Genomic DNA, 12,500 nt, shown 5'->3' with positions numbered 1-12,500 from the left:
TTTCATGAGGGAGTTGATAATGCATTGTTTTTGTTGATGTTGTGTACTATTTATTGTTGAAATTGTCTTCATTATTATTATTGTTGTTGTTATTATTATTATTATTATTATTATTATTATTATTATTATTATTATCATTACTATCATTATTATTATTGATCATCATTATTATCATTATTATTATTACTACTACTACTACTATTGAAATTATTATTGTTATTACAAAGAAAGTAATACTTGTTATTATCATTATTATCATTATCATGATTATTATCATTATCATGGTTATTATAGTATTTGTAAAACTAGTCTCTACTTATTTTCATTTTCATGATTGTTATTGTTGTATGTCGTTATTATCGTTAAAATTATATTATTACTTAATCTTTTGTTATTATTTGTATGATGATGGTGATAAAGGTTATTATTGGTGGAATCATATGTTGTCATCATTATTGCTGTACTATTATTATTATTATTATTATTAGAGTTGATATTATTGTTATTATTATTATTATTATTATTGTTATGACTGTTATTGTTGTTATTATTATTATTATTTTTTTTTATCATTATCATTATTTTTTATATGATTATTGTTATTACTATCATGATTATTATGATTATGATTTTTACCATAATCATTCACTTATCACTTATACTTTGTTTGTATGCGGGTGTGGATGCATGTGAGTTTTAGTTTACCTGCATTCTGTTGTGTGTGGATTTTTTTTCTCCCTTTTTTCATGTGTAAAAGTATGACTGCATGCTTGAAGATTTCAGCCATTATATGTACATTTCTTTTTGTTTGGTTCAAGACTAACCCTTTGAGCACAGAATAGGAAGTATAGGGACCTTTGAGATTGGTAAAAATATAGGGAGTTGGATAGATGAAGAAATTGATTGAATAATAGAAAGCTGTATTTCCAAAATTGTTAAGTTTTACAAAATGAGCCTTTTGGAGAGATCTTTTACTGACTAGGAAACAGAAGAAATAGTATCACAGTGGTTTTCATTTATGAATCAGTTTAAAAAATTAGTGTTATGATGTATCTGTACCAGGAAGCCTTTCTTTTGCTTGGTGGGAGACATGGTGTTTCTAAGGTGTGTTGTTGATAGGACACAAAATATTGTCTGGATAACCACTATGGACTCTGTTATTTAATGATGATGTAATATAAAGATATAAGCAAAATTTAATCCTACATTGTTCGAATGATGCTTAAATGTTTTGTGGTATGAGATCAAGTGTCTCTTTGTCCATGAGACTAGGCTTGCCTACAGGCAGTAGAGATATAGTTAGTGGTAAATTTTCCTTCTGTTTTTAAAGTCATTTGTATATCTGTTTCAAATTAATTTATGCGCATTGAGGGGGTGGGGGATTTTTTGAGCAATTGCTAAACGTGCTCTGACCGAAGGGTTGAATTTAAATCTGTGTTTGTTTTGTGTTTTGTGAGAGTGTGTGTGTGTGTGTTTTTGTGTTTATGTGTAGTTGGGAGTGCTAAGAAAAATGATCAGGGACACTGGCATATACATTGACAACATATATATATTTTTTTGTACAATGGTAAAAATTGATGGAATATCACACTCACGCACGATGTGAATACATTTAGTTTGAATTCCAGAAGTGTTTAGCCTTATGCATATATGTATAGGCTTAAAATTACCAAAATGTGCATGTATGTAGATAAACACATATTTGATAATATTACACTTGCAGGCACAAACACAATTCATGAAATGAACTACAGCAGATTTGATTTACAGATGACAGGTACATGTTGTATTTGCACTTGTTGCACACATAGAATATGCATGTAAGGACATATCATATCACACACACACATACACACACACACACACACACACACACACACACACACACACACACACACACACACACACACACACACACACACACACTCACACTCACACTCACACACACACACACACACACACACACACACACACACACACACACACACACACACACACACACACACACACACACACACACACACACTCACTCACTCACTCACTCACTCACTCACTCACTCACTCACTCACTCACTCACTCACTCACGCACTCTCACACACACACTCACTCACTCACTCACTCACTCACTCACTCACTCACTCACTCACTCACTCACTCACTCACACACACACACACACACACACACACACACACACACACACTCACTCACTCACTCACTCACTCACTCACTCACTCACTCACTCACTCATACACACACACACACTCACTCAAACACTAACAAGCATGAACACACATGCAGTGACACTAAATAGTGTATTTCAAATATTAGAGATTAAATTATTATGTAAATAATAATGTCATTATTCAGAGTTTTGAATGTCTGCAAAAGTCCACCATCATAGTCTTATCTGATCATACTCAAGGATTTGTTTTGAGTAACTGGTACAGTATTCAAATGATTTCTTTTTCTCTTCTTCATTGAGATAGTTTACTCTTGTATACGTCGTAGCATAATATAAGTTTACATAAGGATATTCACTCAAGGCCAGTGTGATGTTTTATATATGAATGATTAAGATATTCCTCTCATGTCCACTTTCATCATGCAGCTGTGTACCATGTGTGACTTCACCAAGACAAATCTGAGACTCGAAGTGTGTGTGTCTTTCATGCACAGAGCACTGCGAATCAACCACCAGGACAGCAATAGTGTTAGGTTTTTCCCATATGCAGGTAGCCAGTCTGCCAGCTGGTCACCTAGTCAGTCAGTCAGTAATTTTCATGCCAAATCACTCTAGTTCTTTGCAGTGGAAATGCACTAGCTCTAATGGCTGAAAAGCCTGAGTTTTTGCATTTCTTGATATCCCATTTGTTACAGTGTGCTGGCATTCCCTTTATATATATATATATATATATATACATCAAAGGTTCATCACACATATAAGGGGGCATCCCAAATGTAATTTTTCCCTATATCCTGTTGCGTATTATTTGTTGCCTCTGCTTTGATTTCTCTTTCCTGCCATTAGCTTTCTGAACTACAGAAGGCCTTTGGTCCCGTGTCTTCACTGCCCCACCATTTGGTCACTGCCAGGATTACCTTGAGTTGGAACGTGACATCATGTGTTTGGTGTGAAACTTAGTGCTGCTTTTCCTCTGAGATGCATTTCTTGAAAATTAAATATCAGGAATGGTTAATGGAAGAAAGGTTGAGATTGTAATTTTCTTTTTTTTTTTAGATTATTATTGGCTCCCGTGATGATTGTTTATATGATTTTTAGTTGTTGTCAGCTAATGAGGGTACCTCATGGCCTGTCCTTATTATGTAGTTTATTATGCTAATCAGTTCTGTCTTGAAACATTTATTTTAATAACAATCATTTTAATTGATTAAATTTCAGCTTATTTGATGTAAGACAACCATACTGCTTTATGTGTAAAACTGATAGTTGTGCAGGTAGATCTGTGGTGGATGGCAGTTTGCAATGTCTGGTATTCTTTATACCAATCTCAGCTGTGTGCTTTTTTTTGCCTTCTTGACAAACGGAAAAATAATGTATACACTGTTTCAAGTGATGTGTGCCATCCTGCTGCTTAGTTTATTTTATTTACTTTATATTTGTTTATTTGTTGAAATTGTTACTCTTATTTTTCTTTTTCATGTGTTAATAATTTTCCCTCTTGCCTTGTCATCATGATTTGGGTTTATTTCATTGTGTTCTTCTCCCAGTGAATCACCACTGCAGTGCCATTATTTTGAATATCAGTGTGCAAATCGTTACATTTTCCCATGTATCGTGTTGTTCCATGTTTTTTTTTTTTTTCCAGAAGAATTCCTTTATCATTATTTGTTCAGAATTTCCTTTTATTTATTTATTTTCTTATTATTTTTTCCATGAATTTCATTTTGGTAGCTCAATCCTGCAGCTTTTATTTTGTGGCTCTCCAAATATTCCTTTCACCTCTGTCTCTCCGACTGAATTCACTTCAACTTTCCACAAGCTACACGAAGCCCTATGGGACCTAGGCCTACCAGTGTCATGGAAGGCAGTGTTGTGGAGTTTGCCGCTACCCGAAAAGAGACACCCAACTAGGCAATTTGGCAGCAGTGCCATCAAAGAGATGTGGCAATTTTATCCGGGCTAGGATTTTTCGCTGGCCCAGTCATCTCTGCCTCAAGCCATTAGCCTCACTCCTTAGCGTTTCCATGAACCTCCTATAAGGATTGACAGAGGCGTGTCCGGCAGCATGATGTCGGGTCCGCGAAACTTGGCACTCCCCAGTGCATGAAGACCAGCCTAGGTTCAGCCTTTGTTTTTTATGATTTCTCTAATTTCCAGGTATGATTTTTTTCATAGAGTAATTAATGCAGCATGTCTTCAGTTTTTACTGCTGGGCATGCAGTAGTGCATGCCAAGTAGAATTACATGTCTTAACTCCTGTAGACAGACAGACAGAGCAGCAGACCTATAACAGGCAACATCCTGCTGCTCCCGTATTTGGAACAGTATAGCGTGTCTGCCACGTGTTCCATTTTTTGGGCAAGTGCATGCAAGTAGTGGCAGCTAGTTTATTTCCTTTGTTGGATACTTTTCTACAATGCTGCGTCTCAACACTCCACTCGTCACCTGCTATTGGCCCAAGTGCCATGTGTTGTACTTTGTAGGCTCAGTCTGTAAATACCAAAGTTACTCCATTCTCTGACTGACTGTGTATAATCAGAATCCTTCCCCTAACAAGGAATTACCAATGTCTTATAAGGTTGACCCAGTACTTTGTATATTGTACAACAGTATCTGTCTTATGCGCATATTTGTTTTTAGAATTTGTTCAATATAAAATTTAGTCAATTTTATATTAGTATTTAGGACCCCTGCTAATTTTCTACTGCACTTATAGCATCTCACTTGTGAAATCTTGTCCCATAATATACCATCCCGAGCCCTCTACTAATTTTTACTTTTGATTTAACAGTAAGTTTGTTTTGCTCCTCCTGTGACCGACACCCCTGGGTTTTGTAACAGGTTGGTAAGAGTAGCCATATAGCCGTACAGCTGTTGTTGTCTTAAAGATGTCGTAATGCTCTATGTTACCCCCTCCCACCCTTGCCTATTTGTTCTAAATTTTAGATCCCTCGAATTCCCAGAAATAAATCCTAGCTAATTATGTACGTGGTGCTAAGAGATGGAGTGTGTAGACTGTGGCTAGAGCAAGAGGCTAGAATGTTTGTTCTCTGTGCTGCATAGATCATCTCTCTTGTTGGTGATGGGCTAGCGGCCTCAACACTACTGTGGCCCGGTGCCTAGTCTGTTGTGTTCTGGCTGCCACTGCTGTGCACGCAGCTTGCATGTTTCTAGGTCGCCCCGTGCCACTAGGCGTCCGTCACACTGGGCTGCGTCACACCATCCTCACCCAGTCTCCAACAGCCAACAGCCCTCACCTCCTTCGGCCTCAGTCTCCTGTCATTATAACTACTTATTATTATTATTATGTGGACATGACTAGTCACTCCTAGTTTTTTTATGTTTGTTTGTTATTAGCACTGTATTACCAGTGACTTGTCTGGTGAGTTTTATTTTTAATTTTTTACGTGTTGCTACTAACATGTACATGATGAGATGTGGATGTTTTACAATGGTGTGGGGGTTTGATTGGATGTCCCGTCCCGTTTGCAGTTGAGAGTAATACGAGCATTCAAGTCAACCCTGGAAGACTTGGAAGAACGGCGGTCGTGCCATAGTTTGCATAGTTTGCGCATCTCGCGCAGTCAGCAGGGCAACCGGCCCATGTCAGACATCAGTTACATAGATGAGGACTCTACGAAAAGCCCAAGTCCCAATAGTGACAAGCGGTGCGGGCCGTGCAACGCAACTGTGCGCCTCGTAACGTCCGCCAAGGAGTCATCACCCACCACGGCTGAGACCGCCCCCCTGGTACCCCCCGGCAGCCCCCCCCCAGGCGGGCCTGCTGCAGCAGCAACCCAGCAGCTGGGGCACCACCGACCCCACACCCACGCCAACACACAAAGTACTAAGTGCTGCCACCACCACCACCACCACCACTTTGCTGGCACTTCCCCTATCCCTCCGCTCCTACAGCCCCTTTCCCCGCACCATTTTAATACTTTGGTGGCCCAGACCCTTCACTCTAACATGGCAGCGCACTCCAGCACACTGCAGCCCGCCTCCCCACCTGCCCCTCCGGATATACCCACCCTTGTTCATGAAACTAGTATCTGACCCCCTCCCCAGGACTGATTGTGGTTCTTTCCACATGACCGTTTTGTAAAATTCCCACAACTCTCTCCTTGGGTGATAAGCCTCCTCAGAGTCTGAATCGACCCGCTCATCCTCTGTCCTTCCCCAAGAGACTTTCTGGCCATCTGACTTGGCAAAAGTTTGTCCCTTCCAGCCCCAATCTGCTCATCCTACTCCCATCTCAGGCTTAATCATGTGACCCCCACCTAGCCCTCCCACCCCACCTGCAAATGTGCCCCTGCCTTTAGTCTATGCACCTGCACAATTGTTTCTATGCATTTGTTCTGTGTTCTAACCGTTTTTAGTATTTAAACACAATTTTCTATTAGCTAAAACACTCTAGCTTCCTGTCCCTCTCTTGATTATATTGTTCTGGTATATTTTTTCTTATTTTCTTTCTTTCTTTCTTTACTTATTTTCTCGTAGTCCATTCAAAAGCTCCCTATTTTCTTTAGTTATAGTTACTTGACCTTGGCTCAAGTGGTTACCCTGCTCCCCCTCCCCTCCCGCTGCTGACCTGGCCTGTCCGTGTGGGTGGGTGAGTGTCAGTCATGTGGGCTGAGGGTGTTCCCATGGTGGGCCGAGCGTAGGGTGTGCTGGGGGCCGGGCACTCTGTTGCCTGTCACTTCTTTTGCCTTGAGGCCTGTGAGGCTGAGTGTTGTGGTCTTGCCCTGCCCTTGCCACTTCCCACTGATTGCCGCAGCATCTGAGGGTTGTGGTGGTTGGCGGTCTGCAGGCCAGCCTGGCTCCCCGGCGGGACCTTTGCTACAACAGACTGAGACAATATCTCACGTGCACCTCACTAACAACTCCCGCCTCAACTGTTACTAGTCTAGCGTATGCCAGGGTAACTAACACACATCTTGTGTACTAATTTCTAATGCGCAGCTAGAGGAGACGTGGTTTTGCACTGCATGTTGTGTTTTGTGTTGTGTATTTATTTTATTATGTGCAATTTGCCATGTGGTTATGGAGAGTGCCAAATGCTGAAATGTTTCCCCAGCTTTGGAGAAAAGAAAAAAAAGAAAGTTTTTAAACAATAGCATAAATAGTGAGAAAACTCTCTTAAATTTAACTGAAGCAAATCTTGGAGACCATAAAGGAAGCTTGCCCTGGTGGTGACTGAGACCATAGCCTTGATTTTACCCTATCTGTGTGATTGTGTCCCTCTTCCCTGCCTGTCCCATACATTATGTCTTCTTTACCAGAGCTTATTCCTTCATAACTACTTTCTTAGAATTATCATCTTTTACTTGTGTTTGTTCTTTTGGGCTGGGGTAGTTGCTGACACAGATATGGCTGCACACTGGACCCCCAACCGTCATATTGCTAGGGGACTGGAGGTGCAGTAGGGGTCCAGAATTCCCCTTAGGTGTTGAACATCTGCTCACTGAGGTAGGACCCAGGGTTTCATCCCTGGTTCGGCAGCATCATGCCTGTTCCTGGTGCCATGGCAGATAAAGAAGCCAATAATTTTGGACTGGTTCCTCCTCACCCAGGGAGCTGTCTTGTGTCAGGCGCTCATCTTGAAGCTGTCGCCACTGGGTTCACTTTTTACTTTCCAGCCACCATGGAGCCCTTAATGTAGGCTTTGTCTTAAGCTGATCGTAATCTTTGGATGATCATGGTGTTGAGCGTATCATTCTGTTATTTTCCCTGGTAGGAGGATCAGGAAGGAGAAACACATGGGGGTGAGGTATGAACCAGAGCATCTGTTTCTCTCAGCCCCTTGTACCTGAGCTATTCTCAGTGAGTAAGCCACTGTGCTAGACACCTCACCCGCAGCATTAGCCCAAATCTAAGGTCCTCAACATTTAGTGGCTATTAGAGCAGGCCTATTTACAGTATTCACCTGCATAATCAGTTTCTCGCTAGTGTACCCACCGTAGTTACTCTTGCAGCGGTAGTTGTCCATTGGGTTTCCATCATTATTATTTTTAGTCAAGTTGTGCTCTCTGTGCATGAAGATGTGTTTCTTCTTCAACGGTCCCGGAGCCACACAGATCGTGAGTTGGTGTCCTGAGTGTAAGCGTATTAATCCCCGCGTGCCCCTGTAATGTCTAGGCGAGTCCCGGGTAGGTGTGGACACCCCGTGTGTTGTCTGTAGTTTCTACTCCACTACTGCTGCTCCACTATCCCCTGCACACCACACAGTGTACATACACCACCTGGCCCGTACGCCGCGTGCCGCCTGAAACAAGGTGTGTAGAACACAAGGGCGTGTACTGTGGGCGAGTGGGTGACCGCAGCCACCACTTACCAGGCTGTGGGCGCCATTGGCGTGGGAGAGCGAGGCGTGTCCTTGTCTTCTATGCACCTTGCTGTATAATACATCCCTGGCCAGCTCTAACTTACCACTGTAGCCACTCGCCCTCACCACTGTTATTATTATTCTCATGGTTCAGGTCATTGGAGGCACGTTGCAGGAGCGGCTGATACCCGTACCGTATAGCAAGACCTCCACAGACCAGGCTGTAAGCTACACCCCTCTCTCTTGTCTCTTCTTAGACTCATTTTTTGGACTAATGTGATCGCTCGCTCACTTCCCCTCACGTCTCTGCCCTTGATCTGTGCTGTTTGCTTCTTTTCTTTCATGGAAGCTGTAGGCTGGTTGACTTTAATGTCAAATAGAAATGACTTAAGGTAAAATCACTTTAAATGAACCATCCTATCATGCCTCCAAACTGTCTCTTACACAGAACAAAGTACACAGTCCCATTCCCCAGCTATAAGCCGAAGGTAACTCCTTACTAATCTTATTTCAGTCATTAAACATATTCCCTTTAAATGAAAATAATTTACCAGGAAAGTTGCATGTCCCTACTCATATCAGTAGAGCAAGTTAAAATCATATTGTGTAAGAGACCTCAATTTCCTTTGATATTTTACAAATTTAAATATGTTTTGCTTCTATCCAGCCATGTATCACTTCCTTATTCCTGTTTCCCGCATGACTCTAGAGCGACTAGTGACATAGACTTAGGTTGTTTAGATGGCACAGTTAGTTTAGACTTTGCCTGTTTTGTTAAGTGTTTTATCTTGTGGCGAGAAAGTCCGGTTTTTATGTGTCAAGTCTACAGTTTTTACCTCTTTTTTGGTATTTGTCGTCAGGAGTAATAAATGGCAGCCAGTGTTTCTATGTGTCATTCTTGTTTCTTAGATCTTAGATTCTTGGTGTGAATGGTCAGCATGTTAGCATGAGTTTTGTGTACATGTCCTCGTTAGTGTGATGTGTGTGTAACCAATAATATTGATGTTGTTGACCTGTCCATCTTATCCCAAAAACCCTGTGTTGTGAGTGACCCTGTGTGGGTGTGGGTATGTTGTAACTGCCCACACCTACCCAGTCTGAGTGTTTGTGTGAGTTAACATATGGTGCACGCACCACAAATGGCACATGCCCCGGACTGGCTTCCTGCCGCCGCCGCTAAATGACAGTTTTGAAATATTTTGTATTAACTGTGCATATGTACTTACAAAGTCTCCTGCTGCTGCTGTTAATGACATGTGCCAGTAGCACTAGCAGCAGCAGCAGCAGTGGTAGGAGAGGACAGCCGAGGGCGGTAGGGGGTTGTTATCCGGGTGCGCGCATGCCGCATGAGCCGCGCACTATGGAGAGCCTCCAGCCAACATGCAGTGCCCACGTTCTCTGGCTGCCAACTTTGTCTTGATGTCTGGTGTGTGTCCATCGGCGTAGGAGCTACAGAGCTCCGCCTGTCGTGTAGATCCTATGGCAGCCAGCAACACTCTCTCAAGTACTCTGTATAAGTGCACGTTCTATTTACTGTTAACAATTTTTACCTTTCATATTTAATCGACTTTTGAATGTTTATATTCTGTATTTTCTTACATACTAACCATCATAACTTCTTCGTTGTATTGGCACCTAACAGGCTGAAAAAGCCACCTAATGAAGATGCAGTACACGGTTCAAGTTTGGCATGGGATCTTTGCAATGAGCATGACTTTTTGCTTGTGTGTGCGAGCGGCGGGTGAGCGTCCTTGCCCCCGCCGCTCCTGCTGACGCTGTAACGCTCCGTGGTTGGCAGCAAGGCACACTCCTCACCCTCTCACTTGTCAGCAGCTCTCACAGTAACCCTCACAGTCAAGTTTAAAGACCTCGTCATATCAGAGAACATTTTTTTGCAATTTATGTCTCATGTTTCAGTGAAAAGTCAAAATTTATGCTTTTTTTTTAATCCCATGATTCATTCCTTTAAGTGTTGAAGTGCCTTGGACTGATGTAGTTAGTTTTTTCTCTTTGTTTGGTGTTCTGTACGTGGTTTAGTTGTGTCCAAGGCATATGTTAATTGGCGCCATACACCTTTTAAAATGACCTTTGTGGCCTCTGTTTCAGATTCGAGTAGTTAATGCGTTTCGGCAGGGGCTTGATGCACGGCCTTCCAACCCAAACCTGGCGGCAGTGCTGAAGAAGCAGACGTCCCTGAGCAAACGGTTGTCCCAGGGGTCTTCACTGGAGTATGCCGACATGTGTCCGGATCCAGAAGAATTAACAGTGCCAGAGATCGACGTTGAGCGTTTATCCTCACACAGTCACACCGAGACTGCTGTGTAGGCCCTAGTGTAGGCCCCCATGCCGCTTTCTCAGGGCCAACTGCACCTCCAGCAGCAGTAGCAGCACTGGCAGCAACAGTAGTGTGATCAGCAGCAGCAGCAGCAGCAGCAACAGCCATTAGCCACTACCGTAGTAGCTAGCGGGTGCCACCTGTGGTGTGGTGCCTAGGTGCTGGGCTCCGTCGCGACTGACAATGACTGACTGCGATAATCAGGGTGGCTCGGGCGGGCTAAGGCGGTGACAGTTCATGTTTGGGAGAGAGAGATAGAGAAAAAAAACAGTGGGTGCTGTGCACACCTGTTATTGGTGGCGGTGGGCTGCCTGGGCTCCCGTGAATTGTCTTCCTGGGGGCCTGCTGTCCTGCATCTACCCAGCCTGAACACACCCCTTAAGGGGCATACCCAACTGTCCCTCCGCCTGTGCCCACCTCTGGTGCACACCCACACTCACTGGTGTAAGCCAAGGACTCACTTTAACAGTGTGCCGCCGCGCCCGTTGTTTCATCATGTCCTACTGTTAATAGTCTTGTGTATAGTAAGGGTTGTTATTGCATAGTCTACCAATTATAGATATGGTAAAGGGTTTTTGCCAGAGGGTTAGATCTGTTGAACAATACTAAGGACAAATTACCATTATACCTGTAGTCAAAGGACGTTTTAAAACTCTCTAAAGAAGTTGTGGAAACTTGTATATTCATGAATGTTCTTGGTTCTTGTTTTCTAAAACCATGTTGGCTGTTCCTGATACTAGAGTCTATACATCTCTGTTTTGTTTATGTTTGGCAGTATTGTTTTGTCCATTTGCTGTGTATGGAAGATGAGACCTAGGTTGTATGACTGGTGGTACCTCTTAGCTTAAGTGGTATGATCGTTGCATTGCTACAAGTTGTGTGGTGGAGCCAGCCTTGTTACGAGCCCGGCTTCACAACACAACCACTACTGATGTCTAGGTTTAATCAGACATCTTTGCATTTAATACTAATAATCCTAACATCATGGGGGTCGTTTTTATGGAGCAATAGTTGTTTTGAAGTATATATAATAGTGATGATGCTTGTCAATAATTCAATCACTGAAGGTAATTGTCATGTTATGTAATTAACAATATTACAAATGAACTGGTGCACGGTTGTTCACGACCTTATCACCTGTTATAATGTTGGCTAGCCAATGGAACCAATTTTATTTGTTGTGCCCGTGTGAGGAGCACTCCAGAGGCCTGCAGTTGTGTACGGCCACCCTGGGAGTAAGCCCTAGGACTTTTTCATGCCCCTGGACGCACTAGGAAACTGACCTCGGATATTTCCTTGGATCTAGCGCCAGTGCTCTTGTTAAAAAAATACGGAAATCCGTAGGGGAGCTTGACTTTACCCGTGGAAATATGGCATTTAAACTTGCCAGTCAACATCCCCGACTCCACTGATCCCACCACCTGCTCTTAGTCCCTCTCCCCCCTCCCCCCCTGAAAAAAAGAAGAAATCCTAAAATCATCCTTCAACCCCTCCGGTCTCCCCCTCTCGTTCTTCATCACCATTCCCGAAATCCCTCCTCCCCACCCCTATCTCCACCCCCATCCCCACCCCTAACTATCACATTTCACCACTCCAGGTTGACTCGATGTCTGTTTGCGTGGTCTGCCCTCTACCATCCTGTTCTTAGGTGTGGCA

General features: G+C 42.8%; 1 protein-coding gene across 16 annotated transcripts in view; it reads left to right on the top strand.

Annotated features, from left to right (window-relative positions):
• PMCA (plasma membrane calcium-transporting ATPase 3) overlaps positions 1-12,500 on the top strand; it is a 227,693-nt gene that overhangs the window by 214,580 nt on the left and 613 nt on the right. For 4 of the 16 annotated variants that reach the window (XM_086531288.1, XM_086531254.1, XM_086531235.1 and 1 more), the window contains 2 exons: positions 8,664-8,732; positions 10,616-12,500. The exon at positions 10,616-12,500 is cut by the window's right edge and continues 613 nt beyond it. In XM_086531288.1, the coding sequence (XP_086387414.1) occupies positions 8,664-8,732; positions 10,616-10,834 (288 nt within the window). In that variant the 3' untranslated portion in view covers positions 10,835-12,500. Of the gene's footprint in view, positions 1-5,676; positions 7,106-7,921; positions 8,008-8,663; positions 8,733-10,615 lie in introns of all 16 variants that reach the window. The other 12 variants (XM_086531231.1, XM_086531222.1, XM_086531227.1 and 9 more) reach the window with 5 other exon arrangements.

Source organism: Penaeus japonicus, unplaced genomic scaffold (genome assembly GCF_977035675.1).
Source record: "Penaeus japonicus unplaced genomic scaffold, GWHDUDI00000001_assembly GWHDUDI00000003, whole genome shotgun sequence".
NCBI lineage: Eukaryota > Metazoa > Arthropoda > Malacostraca > Decapoda > Penaeidae > Penaeus > Penaeus japonicus.
Note: the sequence above shows the minus strand (reverse complement) of the source record. Positions and strands in the feature narration are given on the sequence as shown.